This window comes from Aulonocara sp. 'chitande type north' Nkhata Bay, linkage group LG23, assembly GCF_057382095.1.
Source record: "Aulonocara sp. 'chitande type north' Nkhata Bay isolate Kocher_YH1m ecotype deep benthic linkage group LG23, A_spYH_male_GT1.1, whole genome shotgun sequence".
NCBI classification, from domain to species: Eukaryota; Metazoa; Chordata; class Actinopteri; order Cichliformes; family Cichlidae; genus Aulonocara; species Aulonocara sp. 'chitande type north' Nkhata Bay.
Genome location: NC_141365.1, coordinates 52,041,477 through 52,057,834, shown reverse-complemented (window position 1 = coordinate 52,057,834; position 16,358 = coordinate 52,041,477). Strand labels below are relative to the sequence as shown.

Sequence of the window (16,358 nt, the reverse complement as noted above, 5' to 3'; positions counted from 1 at the left end):
GTATGAGCGTGCAGCGTTTAAAGCGTGGAAGTACTGACCTTACTTTGAGTTTAGTGTCCGCTGTGCGTGAGAAGAAAACTTCTTTTTACAGCAAAAAACCCCTAAACTTCCAACAAGCACCGAGTAGCTACGACGTAATGGGAAACTCACAGAGAAACTGCCGTATCCTTCCACTGACCGCGGCACACCTGCACCAGGGTAAACCTCCGCCTACCGCAGTCCTGCTTTACAGGTGAAAATAGAGCAACAGGGCCGCTGAGTCTTTGACTTTATTTATTTTCTGCTGTTTTACTTGCATCTATTTGAAAGACTGAGTGTAAACACAAAAAATATTTTATTTTATGTGCTGGAATGTGCAGAAAATAAGTTTAAATAGGTTTAAACTAATTTCTTCCAGTCAGAGAATGTTGCATATAATTAAATGTTTGCTTGATGCATAAAGTTAAAAGATTAAAACTAATAAAACAAGTTTTAAAAAGAGACTTTTCCATTTGATTACATTTTGTATGATGGATTATGCAGAAAAAGTAGAATTGGGCTGAAAGATCTATCGCTTTATCACCTCTTCAGGTTGTAAATCGTGTTTTTAAAAAGTAACTAAGTAATTAATTACTTTTGAAAATAAGTAATCAGTAAAGTAACGGGATTACTTTTTGGGGAAGTAATCAGTAATTAGTTACTGATTACTTTTTTCAAGTAACTTGACCAACACTGGCCATGAGAGGTCATCGCTTCTGCTGTTTGCTACCAGAGATGTGTCAGGAATCTTTGGGGTTCAGTCTTCCTGATTTAGTTTTTGGTCACATGGTGCACATTTTGTTACGTCTGCTGAAAGTCCAATCCAGAAAGAAGCATTTTGGACTACTTTACTTTGTTTGTGACTATAAATTCTTGTGACGCTGACTCAACAGAGAAAACAAACTTTGGCAAAAAGTGATTGGTGACTTCCTGAGTCCTTGAACCTCCAGTTGACACCCAGAAAACAGACCAGATGAGTATGAGAAGTCTGAACAAAAGTTGTTGGGGAACATATTCTGATATCTTCTAATATGTTTGTTGTTTTGGAGCATTTTGTAAATAGTTTGTGAATGTTGAAATGAGTCAAAGTTAGACAATTGTCTATAGTTTTACTCTCAGTTAGGGAAAACTAGGCAGCATTAGAAATGAGTTTGGTTTTGAACTGCTCATTTCTACAGCAAATATACTGCCGTCTCATATTTTCAGTGGTTCCGTGTTACTGGTCTTTTCTTGGGGGGTGGTTGGAGTGGGGAGTGGCACCTCATGTTATGTGGAGGTTACCCTTTGTCTGGGGATCTAACACTAGGCTAGGCTAACATATCTGCATTCCTCTGTGCTTTAAACATGATAGCAACTGTTTCATGACATTATCATACATTAAAAAAATCAGAGTATTTCTCGGAAATTGTATCGAACCCAATATCCTGAATCAGTGACACATGGGGGGAAAGGAAAGGGCAGATGTAATGAGAACTAGCAGATACTGCTGAGTAGTTGGGACCAAGGCACTGGCACAGTCTGTCAAAGGCACACAGAGCAGCATTTGCAGAGCAACATCTGTAAGTGACAGATGACTCCACTCACCATCATCCACTCACCGTCTTCATGTGTACAAGATCAAAAGCATGTTTTTCAGGGTTTTTCTGCCCTTTTTTTTCTGGTAGCAGAATGTGAACTGCAGCTCCAGCCGTCGGCCTTTCTGTGTCATGTCAGAAGACATTACCTCATACCCTGACTCACAAGCAAAGTGGATAGCTGCTGCTTACCACTGTCGTGAGGCGACAGCAGTGACAGCATATTCTTCTCTCTCCTCACGTGCTGTCATCGCTGCACAACCAGGGGGAAGAGTTCTGGAGTGGTAATGACCTCCTCCCAGCAATAGCTGTCCTTGCAGAAACTGAGGAGTTATAGAGAAGCAGGAAGAAGAGGCTGCTTGGGAGGCTGAGCACTTTGCCTCTGACTACAAGAGAGGCTGGTAAAGGATTGGAACAGAAGAATTTAGAATGAAATACTAGAATAAAGAGGAATCACACAGAATACGCAAGACAGCTATGTGACTAAAAAAGAGTTTTAAATAAAAGTAACAAACTATCAGCTTCCTGTCTCCCTCTCTGTTATTCTTAACTTCTCTGCAATAAGCTACAAAAATCTAACTTTGTTAAAACTGTTATATGTTTAATTGTGCTCTTTGTTTGTGAGCAGGTACTATGCAGTGGTTTGAGTTCTCTCCCTCAAAGCAGTTGCCCACTGAAGGAAAAAGATTAACGAGAGCAGTGAGACTGAAACTCAAACAGATGTACGGAAACTGGTCTTAAAAAAACACACACACAAAATTGTGCAACACTATTACGTAAGGATTCTTCCTCTTGGATAGTATGATAAAATTAAAACAATGTAGAGGAAATCCTTGTTGCTGCGTGGTCAAGAACTAAATTCTGGAAGATTTAAGAACAAAAAGCTCGGAGCAGAGCATGGTTACATATGATAAGATCTGAAGGGGTTTTGAATCCTAATTAGGAAGGATGGGGTCTATGTCTGGATTCATTTGGGGTATTTTCTTACCTTTCTTTGTTCTCTATGAACAAAGAAAAGCAAACGATAAAGGCCTGGCAGTACTTATATTTTTGTTCGGGTAGGAACATCTTTACACATATTAGTGACTGTTAACTGTTCTGTGTTTGTTTCTAATTAACTGTTATCTCTTGTCTTGGGTAAGGAAAGCTGTGAGATGTGACATGAAAGGTGTGTTTGAGAGTGAGGCTCTTTTCTTTGTTGCAGCTCTGCTTCTTTGCCACAGATTCAGCAATCAGTCCCTGTGGTACAAAGTAACTGGAAAGCTTTTGTTAGCTAATTAGTGATATTACTGAGATCACAACTAGTTGAGTCACTGCAGTAGCTTGTAGCATTCCTTTCAAACTATAATGACTTGACTTGAAATTCTTCAGTGAAAGTCAACAGCAGCAGTCAAACTCAATAATAGCTACATGCTCACATTTTGAATGTCAATACTAAAAAGGCTATTTGAAAGGAAAGTGTATTTAATTCTTTGCCAATGCAATGTGTCTTTATTTTAATAATTTCCAACAAGTATGTAATTTGGAGGGAATTAAATTGAGTGTTTGCGTGTGATAAATGTGTATTACCTTCCTTTAGCTGTGTTCAGCTTTTATAAAGTGTTAGCTTTTGTACACAAACCATCTGCATGCCCCCCTTCCCTGTATCCATGAGCTCTGTGGTCTTCCTCATTGGCTCCTGCCTTTGTTAAATATATCCCTCCCCTGCACAAACCATCTCAGCCTTGCCTCTCCAACTTTGTCTCCAAAGCGTTCCACCCGAGGTGTCCCTCTGTTGTACCCATATGTAGTCCGGTCTATTCTGGTCATCCCCAACAAAATCCTTAAAATATTGAACTCTGCCACCTCCAGCTCTGCCTCCTGTCTTTTTGTCAGTGCCACGGTTTCCAAACCATACATGAAAGCATGTCTTTCTGCCATCGTGTAAACCTTCCCTTTCTCTCTTGCTGCTATCCTTCTGCAATAAATCACCCCTGATACTCACCTCCACCCTTCCTGTACTCTCCCTTTCACCTCTTTTGTGCACCGTCTGTTGTTTTGGGTGACTGACCCCAGTAACTATGCCTACTCTTTGCAGCTTCAGTGTTACAACCAAAAAATGAAAATGACGAGCTGAAAACGAATGCTAAACGCTTCACAGTGCCAAACTCCATAGTTCACACTAATTAGTGCAGCACACAAAAACATTTGTCACAATACTGTTGCTGCAGCGCACTGGGAAATTTGTTAGAAAAGACCAATCACTAAGGGTAATTGGACTCAGCTGTGCAGTTACAAGTCAATATGGTAGAAAGCATAATGCAACAGAAGATGTAGAAATAATAATTTCACACTCAGTGCAACAAGATCCAGAGATATACGACACAAACTGAAACTTTATTTTATGTCCAATCAATTAAGGGTCTTTTCCTCCTGGTCATATAGTGAGAGATGCGCCACAACACTGACATGTGAGGTAATGCGCATGCACATTTGGATCCTGACATGTATGATCCACACAAGCATCGTTCTTGCTCCCCCGCATTGGGCAGCCGATATTGGCCTGACCCAATATTGACATGTGCTACTTTTTGACACATTATAGCAGGTTAATTTTAGCAACAGGGTGGATTGAGTTGTACACTTGTCCTTCGGAAACAACAAGACCAGAGCAGAGCAATGTGAGATGTGGAAAAAGGTGTAAATGATACACTGACGGCCGTCCAGCAGGGAATTTGATGTTAAAGTGGTGCGAGCTGATGAGTGTTTGATGACTTCTTACACCCGTCTCCAATCAGCCTGCCGGCACAGACACGATCGAGCTGCTCAGCCTGCAGAGATTGTTGTCCCTTCACACTAGGCATCTGCTTCAGCCCAGTGTCACACATTTACTCACTCACTGAGTCAGGCACCATTGCATGTTAGCACCTTCTCAACAGCTGCTGCAAATATCTGTGTGAATCCTTTGAACTGCAACACTCAGGCAATAGTGAGGTGACAATACTGCCGTGTTTACAGGTGTTTCACAGACGATTCTCATTCTACCTGTTTTGTTCTTCCTTTGGTGCAGATCCACACTGGAGGATGAGTGTGAGAGCAGCGTTATCACAGAAACAACTTCTCACTGAAATGTATCTAAAATTGCAATTCTTAAATAAAAAGTCATTTTATTTATATAGTTCCAGTTCACAGGTGCTTTATAGAATACGCTACAGACCATCCTGTGTTAAATAACTAATAACAAATAACATTGTATTTATATATCACCTTTAAGTTAACAATTCATAAAGGTGAAACAGACAACATAAAACAGGCAAAAATGAACCAAAAGCGGTTTTAAAAAGGTGAGTTTTGAATTGTTTTTTAAAAACACAGTTCTGAGTCCACAGTCTCAGGCCACAGTGGCAAAAGCTCTGTCACCCTTAGTTCTCATGTTAGTCTGTTTCATAGCAAGTAAGTTCTGATCAGATGACCAGTCAAAACCAGGATCTTAAAATGGACTCTGAGTTCAATAAGAAGCCAGCGTAGCTCAGATAGCAGCGGTGTCACATGTGAATACTGGATTTAGTCAAAAGCCCAGCTGCAGTGTTTTGCACAACCTGCAGAAGCTCCAGGGAACCTTAGACACATAAGCAGTGAGTTACAATAGTAGAAGCGCGAAGAAATAAATGTACGTATAGCAATCAGAGCAAAATAAAATAGTGCCTAACTCAGCCACATTTCTTAAATGATAAAAACAAGACCGAACCAGAGAATTCACATGCCCATCCAAATGCGAGAGTCGAGTCAAAGGTGACACCTAAATTCCTGATAGAGGATTTAACATAGACCGAGAGAGGACCAAGGACTTTCACTATCTGGGATTAAAATCTGTCCGGAGCACATACGAGGACTTCAGTTTTCCCCTCGTTGAGTTGGAGGAAATTTGCAGCCAACATCTGATAGAATCTAAGCAGTCATTCAGAAGCTGAAGCTTCAATAAATCCTGGGGCTTAAAAGAAACATACAACTGAATGTCACCAGCATAACAGTGATAAGAAATGTTCTTGAAGGAGCCCATTATATGCTGGAGGGCGAGAAGATATACTAAAAACAATAAAGGCTCCAAAACCAAACCCCGAGGGACAGCACAAGTTAGGGAGGTAGAGGATGACCTAAAATCAGAGACCACCACAGAAAAACGTCGGTGATGTAGATATGAGAGCCACTCCAAGGCAGCTCCAGGTAGACCAACCCAATGTTTAAGCCTTTCAAGCAGGATGTGGTGGTCAACTGTGTCAAACACCGACGCGAGGTCCAACATAAGCAGAACAGATCATTTTCCTGCATCATTACTCATCAAAATGTCACTTGAGACCCAAAGAAGGGCTGTTTCCATGGAGTGAGCTCTGCGAAAGCCGGACTGAAACTTAGTGCAATGCTGTGGTTTTCAAGAGCTGCTATAAGCTGCTTAGCCACAACATTTTCTAGAAGCTTAGCAATTAATGGTAATTTGGAGATTGGTCTGTAGCTGCTCAAAAGAGAAGGGTCTAGCTGAGGTTTTTGTAAAAGTGGGAGAATAGCAGCATTTTTAAAATAAACCAGAACTATACCAGACGCCAGTGAAGAGTGGATTAGAGTGAGCACAGATGGACCAATAGCCTGGAAGACATTTTTGAATAATTATGCAGGTACAATGTCAAATGAACAGGAGGATGCTTTCGCTGAATTCCCTAGTTAGAGAGAGATAGTTGACGATGGTTGGGCACAAAGGGTCTTTAACAGTCTCTCATAATTGACTGGGAGAGGAAGGGAAAGAAAAGTTGGAAAAGAGTGCACAGAGAGAATACAAAACAACAAAATAAAAAAACTGCGAGAGAGAGCAAACACAAGTTAATGGCATAGAATAGAAGTAACCCCTAACCCTAACCCTAAGAAGCACTGGAGGGTCAAAAACAGTGCATTAGAGGTCCAGTGGGCTGAGCCTAAGGTCTAGAATATGATTCAGGGTCACCCTAATCATTCCTGAGTGTAAGCTTTTTTCTTTTTATACTCAAAAAGTGAAATTTTAAGCCCACTGTTAAAAGCAAATGGGACATTCTGAATCCCAACTGGGAGCTGGCTCCACAGAAGACAGGCCTGATAGCTGAAGCGCTCCCATTCTACTTTTGGAAACTCAGGAATCACAAGTAAGGCTGTGCTCTCAGTGGGCTCTTTTTGCTTGATGCAGTATACAGGGGTCTTTGGAAGATATATAGGATCAAAACTTGATAAAACCTGCAGTTAGGGGTGATCCAGTGACCCTGAACGATTCCTCACTTGTGTCTGTGGGTTTTTTGGCTCAGACTGTAGGATTTCATTTGCACTGTGGACTCCACCCACAGCACTTTCTTACTCACCCACATTCATACAAGTACCTAACACTTTAAGTAAACGTTCACACACTCACATGCTGATGTAGGTATTGGGGGCAGTTTGGGGTTCAGCAAGGACAAATGCAAAATGCAGTAGTCGGGGATCAAACCACCAACTTTCCAAATAGACAATCCGCTGTACCTCTGAGCCACAGAAACGCCCCAAAGCTTGCAGTATTTGGTATTTCCAGATGGCTTCCCATCCAAGTACTAACGAGGCCCCATACCGCTTAGCTTCTGAGATCAGGCGTACTCATGGTGGCGAGGCCATAAGCCTTCCTATACTTTCTTTTTTGAACTTGACACATAAAGTGCCTTGAGATGATTATTGTTGTGATTTAGCACTATATTAAAAAACCTTTTTGAATTGAAAACTAGATGGGGTTTGTTTCAAGTGAAGGATTTTAAACTGAAATGAACAGTCAGTCAGTTTGGGAGAAACTCTCTCTGTAGTTCTTGGTAGTAAGCTTGTTGAGGCATTTTAAATCAGATGGTTTTCATGGAACTGAATCTTTGACTTTTGCATCACTTTGCTTTCTCCTAAATGTAACAGAATAATTTAGCTGTATTGGGAAACACTTTTTAATAGAGCAGGATGATGATAGAAATCTTAAAAATCAATCCAGTCAAACCCTAAGACGTTCCATTCTCTGTAGGAAAAGAAACAAAGTAACAAACACAGAACTGTCACCAGTTTGTTCATAATGCCACTCTACGATGCTTAAGTAACCAGATTGATGCTCATGAGTGATTTTTTTCCCTTTTTTTTCTTTGTTACATAAAGATTTTAGTATTTGAATGTCTGGGTGCATGGTTAATCCAGAAAGGTGATTCTGCTGAAAGCTGAACAGAATCATCTTTCTGGCTACGCTGCCATTCTGACTGTCTTTTTGTTATTTGTCCTAATGTTCTCCTTCATCCGTTGTCTTTATCTGTTTTTTCATCTGTATTCTCTCCCTCTTTTTCTCATTCTCTGTCTCTCTCCTCTTCTCTTTTTTCCTCTCTGCAGTGCACACTTTTCCAGAACACCTTTTCCCCCCGGCTCCCAGGAAACTAAATATAGAGACTGGTGCAGACAGCTCGGCCTTATAACAAATGGTAAGCAGAGCAAAGCACGGCACAGTGCAGCAGAGCAGCGGCAGCGTTCATAAGGATATACTGTGGCTTCACTTCACTAAACAACACACCTCATGCAAACAGCAAACAAACCATATGGAGCGCACTTTCAATTCAAACCCGGAAACAACAACCATGAAGGAAATTTGATATTTAACACCGAGATAAGTGTTTTATATTTGTGTGTATCTGTATAACAAGGTGGTTGTTGAAAACAGCTTCATCAGAAGTGAACAACAACTGGTGTCAAGACAAGTTTCACTCATCCATATGTACAGATGAGTGACACATTTAAGAACAATATGCAAATAATTGAAATCCCATGTTATAGCCTTTGTAACAATAAGATCTCAGCTCCGTTGAACACCTATGGAAGTTTTTCTAACGACGTGTTAGACAGGGTTCTTGTTGGGCTCTGCCTGAAAATTTCAAGCACAGGAATAAACACGACAACATGAGACACTGAAAAGAGCAAAGGTCCTACCAGACCAGTCTGACTGGGGTTCATATGTGGCTCCCTGATCTGCAAACATTCGATAGTCTATTTCTGCGGCCTGTAGCTTTTCTACATGCAAGCCATGATCACCATGTGACTTCAAGTTATACACCTACAGCTGAAGCACAGATGGTTGTGAGGAACTAAAGGCCAGGGAGGTTGCAGCAACAGGTTTACATCGATAATTCATCTGTTACATGTCAGATATTTATGTACACATTTTGTGTACAAATTATGCAAAACTATCTTAACAGCTTGGTAGGTGTATAGCTAACTACTCTAGCTACTTTCCTCCTTGGTTTCAGACTGGCTGCTGTTTTTACTATTTAGTGCTGCATTCTGTACTTCACTGATCTGATGAGCAGATGCTAGCCTGTAGGAGATCATCATATATGGTTTGTCCAATGCACTTGTAGCTGCTCTTATCCTAACAATTTCCAGGGACTTCCAGGCTTCTACTACCAGCAGGATTTTGGCTTGTCCAGGTAACTTCAGGGGTAACCCTGGGTTTTCAGTACTATGAAAGCATTTCACTTCTTACTGGGGTAAATCGCCATGGTAACATGGTAACAAGTTCAACATACTCACACTCAATCCGGTTGTTAAGTCTGACATCACTAGCCGTGTCTGGGCCTAAACTCCGCTGCAGCGTTCTGCTCTACCAGGTGTAACTATTGAGTTTAACATCCAGGCATCCATGAAAATGGAATTTATGACATTTAACAGAGTTAGAAGTTAGCAGGGAGTTAGCTCGCTAGCTTCTATCTAAATACAATATAGCATGTCCTGACTGCGGGGTTTTGGAAACAAATTAAAACGTACAGCTCTGTTATCACTTCCAACATAAATGAAGACAGAAAACTAAACAGCAGTGACGTTTGTAGGGTTACTGAAGTTGGGCTAGCTGGTATATAATGATGTGCTACGTGACCGCTAGCGACACAGCTATGTTAGCATAATATAAACAAGCTAACTTTTTTCCACTGGATAAAAGTTACCGTGAGTGTTCTCGGTGGTCAGGAACAAATGTAATCGCATGGCAGGATGCTGTAAAAGGACCAAACTTCAGCCAGGAGAACAACTGAGATAATCCATCCACAATACGAGGTTAGTCATTCATATACTGCTGCGTGGGCTGGGCTGTAGTTACATCCTAAGGTTTTAAAAACTGAGCTTAAATAAATGATTAGCGGTAATAAAAGCCGAGGGAGGTCAACAGTGATCACTGACTGTTTTAGGAGCTTTTTGAGATTAAATAGAAGAAAATACAAAACATTAAACATGTTAACAACACAAAAGCCATATTAAACGCAGACTACTTTAGACCCGGAAGTAGGATTCATCACGTCATCACGTCATCACTTAACGACCGGATATTCTTTCTGTTATATGGATTTACTTAACATAACATTAGCGATTAGGTGAAGCAGCCACATAAAGCTGCTTATCAAGGTGTGAAATGAACAACTTGAGCTGTTTCATGTCAGGGGTGGTGTTCGTAGCATCTATGCTGGAAATTGTGTGAAACATTTTCACAGGAACGTTGTTAGGTTTAAATTGTTAAATGTTGTCATAGCGTTACTTAAATTTGTAAAGTCTTAACTCAAGCAGCATTATCAAAGACATCCCTTTGTCTCTGAGCACCTCTCCAGCTTGTTGAATGATGGGGGAGGATGTAGTGTTTTATTATGGGACATCCTATGTGAGGGTTCTGTTTTCTTGGTTAGTAAACTTCCTGCCTTTATGACCCTTTTGGTGAGCATGAGGTCACACAAACGTACCCCCAAACACAAACACTCAGATGCATACAGACACACACATTCTCGCACTTGCATACACACACACATACACACACGTGCTTACACGTGCACACACATGGTGTCTTTTAGAACCATAGGCGGGTTTTACAATGGGTGGTGCTTGTGTGTATTGTAACTGTTTTCAATAAAAGGCGGCAAGGAAGGCTGTTTATTTGAAGCTGGCTAGGAGACGGGTGAGGAGCGTTTAGCTCCAAGAGCCTGGTTCCGACCAGCCTCCCTTTCTCGCAAGAAAAATAGGTCGATTGCTGATTGTCTTGCTTCCTTGTCGTTAACGGGAATACGTTTCTAAACCAGCGGGGCCTGTGGAAGCGCAGACCCAACAAATGTATGTATGTAATTTGTTGATTTAGAGCATGGTGTGCTACTCAATGCTAATCTGCTGCTACTCGAACACAGAACGCTAGGGTTGCCAACCGTCCCTTAAAAAACGGAATCGTCCCGTATTTAGAAACAAAAGCACACGTCCCGTATTGAGCTAATAAGGGACGCACTTTGTCCCGTAATACAGTGAGAATCAAAAGTAGTCTATAAATGTTTATGGAATTAACACTTTGTTTGAAAACATAATTCCCAGCCCCTCTCCTGCTTTGTGACCAATGAGCTGACAGCACACTTATGACAATTTGAGTATGACAAGTCGGATTACAGCTCATCTCATTGGTCGAGGAAAGGTCGCTTACAGAGAAAATATTGGAAGACAACAGATGACCACAACAACAAGCATGGCCAGCGGGGAAACAAACGCCGACACTGCGGTACAAGTCTCGGACGACAGTACACCTAAAGCTGGGCAGACACTGTGCAATTTTCAAACTGCACGATTGACTCGCAGGGGTTAGAAGTTGGTAGGTCACGATGCAGGTCTCACACTATACCGCCCGATGCTCTGATACGACCTGAGTGCTCACACTGTGCGTCCATAAAATGAAGGTTATAACAGAAAATCTGTTGCTCGCTCTCTCTGTCTTTCACTCACACAGACACACCACCACAATCAATTATGCTCAATTGCTAATGAAAAACACTGATCAGGCAGCTGTGATTGAGCAGCATGTAAATCCAACTATTTTCATGGTTGTTGTGGTCGTGATAATTTTGTGAGGCCACATCGAAAAGGCTCGGATGAGCCAAAGTTCTACAAGTTGTGCCTCCATCGCTTGTGTCCAGATCACACGCTGCACCGCTGCTCCGTCTTTTTCACCGACGTTTACGTGTTTGAGCGTGAGCAGTGTGAGCGGCTCACGAGCAATTCTCGTTACCCCACGTATACTACACCACGCACGATGAAGGCCAAAATTGGGCCGATCACCAAATCGGTCGCATGACTCAAAAATCGTCTCAAAATGGGCCAAAAACCGCACAGTGTGAGCCCAGCATTAGAGCAGCAATGTTTGTTCCCCTCAGAGAAAGAAAAAAAAGGCTGCAAAAGTACAGGGAGGAATGGAAAAGGAAAACACCTGGCTGGGAAAATGCACGATAACACCTATAAAGCGCACTGCACTGTGTGCCGGCGCACTTTTTCCATAGGCATGCTTCTAATGGTGGGCACATGAAGAACATGAGGGGCGTGAAAGCTCGGGGAACCCTTAACCAATTTCTTGTCCACCAGGCCACGGCAGAAGCAGATATGGTATGTAAACACTGGTTTGTTGTTTAAACCCTCTGGTTAAGGTTAATATGGGCATGTGCAGTGAATATCAGCGCTATGTGGCCAGAAGTGTGATAATATAATTTATTTTGTGTAATAAACAACTGCAAGGATAGATGATTACAACAAATAGATCACTAATACATAAAAGTAATACATCGATGAATAATGATGATGAGTTATGATGCGTAATCATGGGAACAAGTGGGTTTACAAACAGGAGCAGCTGATTAGCATTAGAAAAGCTGAAATAATACCTCAGCTGAAGCCAATTGTACTAAATGCACTATATGTGCACAGTTACAAGAATATTTTTCATTCTATTGTTTTCTATTAATTTATATAATTTTAAGTTAAGCAGGACAGAGTTCTTTTAAAGAAAGATTTACTTATATTCTCAAAAGTTAAGCATGGCAGGCTTCTGTTTAAGAAAGAGACCTGTTTTATTGTGTTAATGTTGTCATTTTGAGCTAAAAATAAATGGCTAAATGATCATTTGTTTCCCATGTGTTCATATCACAAAGAATATGCATCTGCTTAAATCAAGTTCAAGTCAAATGGTTAAAAAATAATTTCACACACAAAAAAAAGAGCTACCACACTGGGAAGGGTGAAGACAACTGGGTTGCCCAGCCCTGGCCACGAGGTGTCCCTTATTTATTTTTCAGGGAGTTGGCAACCCTACAGAACGCATACCAGGAATACCTGGAATAGTCAGTCAAACAAATATCAATTTATCTGCCAAGAAATAAAAAGATTTCCACACCGTCTTCATTAGGCAGTACCCTTAATCATTTAATCCAGTTCAACGTTTGAGAGCTGTAATGTGCAGCCGTCACTTGAGAAATAAATAACAGCATTGACAGCACACACTAGATTATACTTTGTTTTCAAAACTTAATTTGATGTGTTTCATCAGGTTTAACAGATCCTTTAGGTTTATTTTCATAGTCACTAAATTAGTGCAACAAGTCATTAAGGGGAGAGTCTGGCTGGTAAACAAATCTGACTTGTGGGACTACTCAGTTAAATGCTATACATGAGGAAGCTGGGTAGGCACTGCAGGCAGGTAGAGCTAGCTGTGTCTGCCCACCACCACTTTAAAAGGGCGACAGTCTTTAGAAGCAGAGACTCTGACCCTTTAGACAAACAGTTGGTCGAGATTTCCTGTATGTGACGATGTACCAGTCAATTCATCAAACTTGATGTAAAGGAAAATCAAAGTTGTATGATGCTTCTCCAAAGCAGTTTGAACACAGACACAATATCTTCCTCTTATCTTACCTAACTGAACAATTACAATCATGCTGAGTGGAAACAGGTTATTTGTATCTAAATCTAAGACATGGATGCCAAAATATGAGGGATTTATAAATATTATGCATGCTGTAAAGACACTATACAGGAAATATGGACTACTTATTCAAACTGGTAACTGTAAGTTAGTACAACTGTTACAAGGCTTCAGTGCTTTTATCCATCTCGGTTTTAGAATTACAGCGCTCCCTCGTTTATCGCAGGACTTACGTTCTAAAAATAACCCACGATAGCTGAAATCCCCGAAGTAGCCAGCTTTATTTTTTACAATTCTTATAGATGTTTTAAGGCTGTAAAACCCCCTCACTACACACTTTACACACTTTTCTCAGACAGGCATGAACATTTTCACACTTTTCTCTCTTGTTTAAACTCTCGAAGTTCAAACCTTCGTAGAAAAATAAGTCCAGTATCATAGAACGAAACCAAAGGCGCCCGCAGGTGACGACGTTTCGTCGACATTGTTGTGTCTGTTTGGCCAATCAGGACTCAGAACAGAATGCGCTGCACAAAAAAATAAAATAAAAAAATATCAGCCAAACAGCGAGGCCGCGAAAGGTGAACTGCGTTATAGCGAGGGACCACTGTACATCCCTGCAGAATGGTTGCACGCTGCCATCAGGAAAAAATGAAGCAAGTAATAAAGTTTATCAGAGAAACCAATGATTTTAGACTCATTCACAAAGTCAACATACATCTTAATATACATGCATCGTTGTTTTCTAAAGGAAAAATCATAGTGCCTTTATGCCTACCTCATCATTAGCAAGATTATCAAGTCAGCAAGCTGTTTTGATCTTGACACAGTTGGTCCACCAAACACAAGCCTTAGCACCCAAATCTTTGTCCATTTGCATCATGACTTAAATAATTACTATAATGACAAAAAGTGCAGCTTTGACTCGAAATCTGACCCTGGAAAAGCGTATCTGTCTTCATTTGTACATTTTCTTCTGACAACCTGGGATAGCTAGGTTAAAGGGTTTTTTCATGCCAAATTAAAGAATGTTGTTACAATTTGATAAAATACTTTCAGAGAAACACGTCTCTTCATAGTTCATCTCAAAAAGAAAAGGGTTATTGTCCTAATAAGAAATGTGGGCTGCACTGATATAAAGGTATTTTAAACAGAGATGAATACAGACAAAAATGCAAACCACGTCCTAACCTGGCAACATGGAGGATTGGAGAACAGGAAAAAGAAACTGCAGCTTGAAAACTCCACGATGATGAGTGGGAATAGTGTATCAAGTATATCTGTGTACGTATGAATTTCAGCTGCAAATCAATTTTTAAGGAAAAGTTTCAAAGATAAATATGTGATCAAAGAAGAACATTTCTAATGTCCCGCTCCCTGAATGTAACAGCGAGCCAGTTAATGAAAGAGGGGAAGCCAAACAGTCAAATCAATCAACAAATCAATGAACCACTTATGCCACAATCAGCACTTCTCCAAACCAGTTAAAACACCACAATTAAAGCGGCGGACTCACCGAGAACTCCGAGCCGGTAATTGATTGTGATGACGATGACATTTCCATAGCTGGCCAGGATGCTGCCATCAATCATGTTGCCAGTTCCCTCCATGTAGGATCCTCCGTGGATGTAAACCATGACTGGCTTTAACCCGTTCTCATCGTGGATATCTGTAGATAAGAAAATACAACAAAAATGTCTTTTTTAATTGAACCCAATGATTTTTTTAAAATCAGGAACTCGTTTTCATGCAGAATGTGATTACATTTTATTTTGTTTACAACTTTTAAACAAATACACTAAAAGTGTTTTCAGTGCTATATTGGCACCTGAACCTACAAAAATCAGGAAGCGCACAATAATGTTTTACTGAGGTTACTAAAACAACTAAACAGACTAGATAAACAAATAATCGGAGCTAATATTCAGTGTTTCGCTTTTGTTTTATGATCTGTTCTAAAGACAGTATGATAACATATAACATATACTATTTTAATGTGTTTTAGGAGAACAGGAAGCACAAATCAAATGTATGCAAAGATGACAACGTTTCTCTAACTTCCCAGACCATAAAGGGCTCCAGGCCGACTGTGTGGCACTTCAGTGAAGTGCACATTTGTTTGTCATTAGTGGAAAGAGATTACATCAAAGCATCAGATGCTTTAAAGACCTTAAGGCAACCACTATGTTTTAATTGCGGGGCCCCATATTGACAGTGTCATGACCCACTGTTGGGTTCTTATATTTCACTTAATGTGAAACTTTCAAACTGAAAGTGGTTTACATCGTTTGAATCACAAGGCTCTGCTTTTTGAAATAACAATTTAAAAAACTCAAACTTCCCTGTTTCAGGGGCTGAAAGATTATGAGGGTAATGACTATAGTGTTACCATACTATACGATACACAGATTATTGTGTGTATGGTTAGCAGAATGCTGTAAAGTGTAAAAGGTCATTCCTCAAAATAAGATCCGTGGCTCCTCCAGTTCATGTGTCAAAGTATCCTTGGACAAAGTTCTGAACTTGTGCATTTACCCAGTAGGCACAGATAAATGCATGGTATGAATTTGGTGTAATAGACTGACTGACTCTTGTAGTAGCAAGCACTACTGCTCACGTTGTGTAGCATGGCACCTTTCTGTTCACTAAACTGGATATTCAATGTTATTTTTTACATTTCAGTAGAAAATATGACAACAAATTGTGCATTTGACTGGAAATTCATCTGGTAGCTTTTATATCACAAAGCAAATACATCAATATAGTGTGACTGCTCTATGACGACAACACAGTTATGTCGATAACTTTTACAGTTACTACATAATTCACTTTGGTTTCATTGAACACTGTCTGAGAGTCATTTCTCTGTGGTAAGAATTGCTGGTTACTGTTGGCAGGAAGCAAACATGTACGTTGTGTTAAAGTTTTCACGTGGCTCTGTGCAGTTCTGTTCCATACTGTGATTCAGCAGGTCCTACCACAGTATTGAGTTGAGGTCTGGACTTTAACAACTGCTGTTT

At 40.5% G+C, this 16,358-nt stretch overlaps 1 protein-coding gene across 1 annotated transcript in view; it reads right to left on the bottom strand.

Annotated features, from left to right (window-relative positions):
• The window catches only part of nlgn4xa (neuroligin 4 X-linked a), a 107,464-nt gene that overhangs the window by 51,409 nt on the left and 39,697 nt on the right, over positions 1-16,358 (bottom strand). The window contains exon 3 of the mRNA XM_086281688.1: positions 14,855-15,007. Coding sequence (XP_086137814.1) covers positions 14,855-15,007 — 153 coding nt within the window. The remainder of the gene's footprint in view (positions 1-14,854; positions 15,008-16,358) is intronic.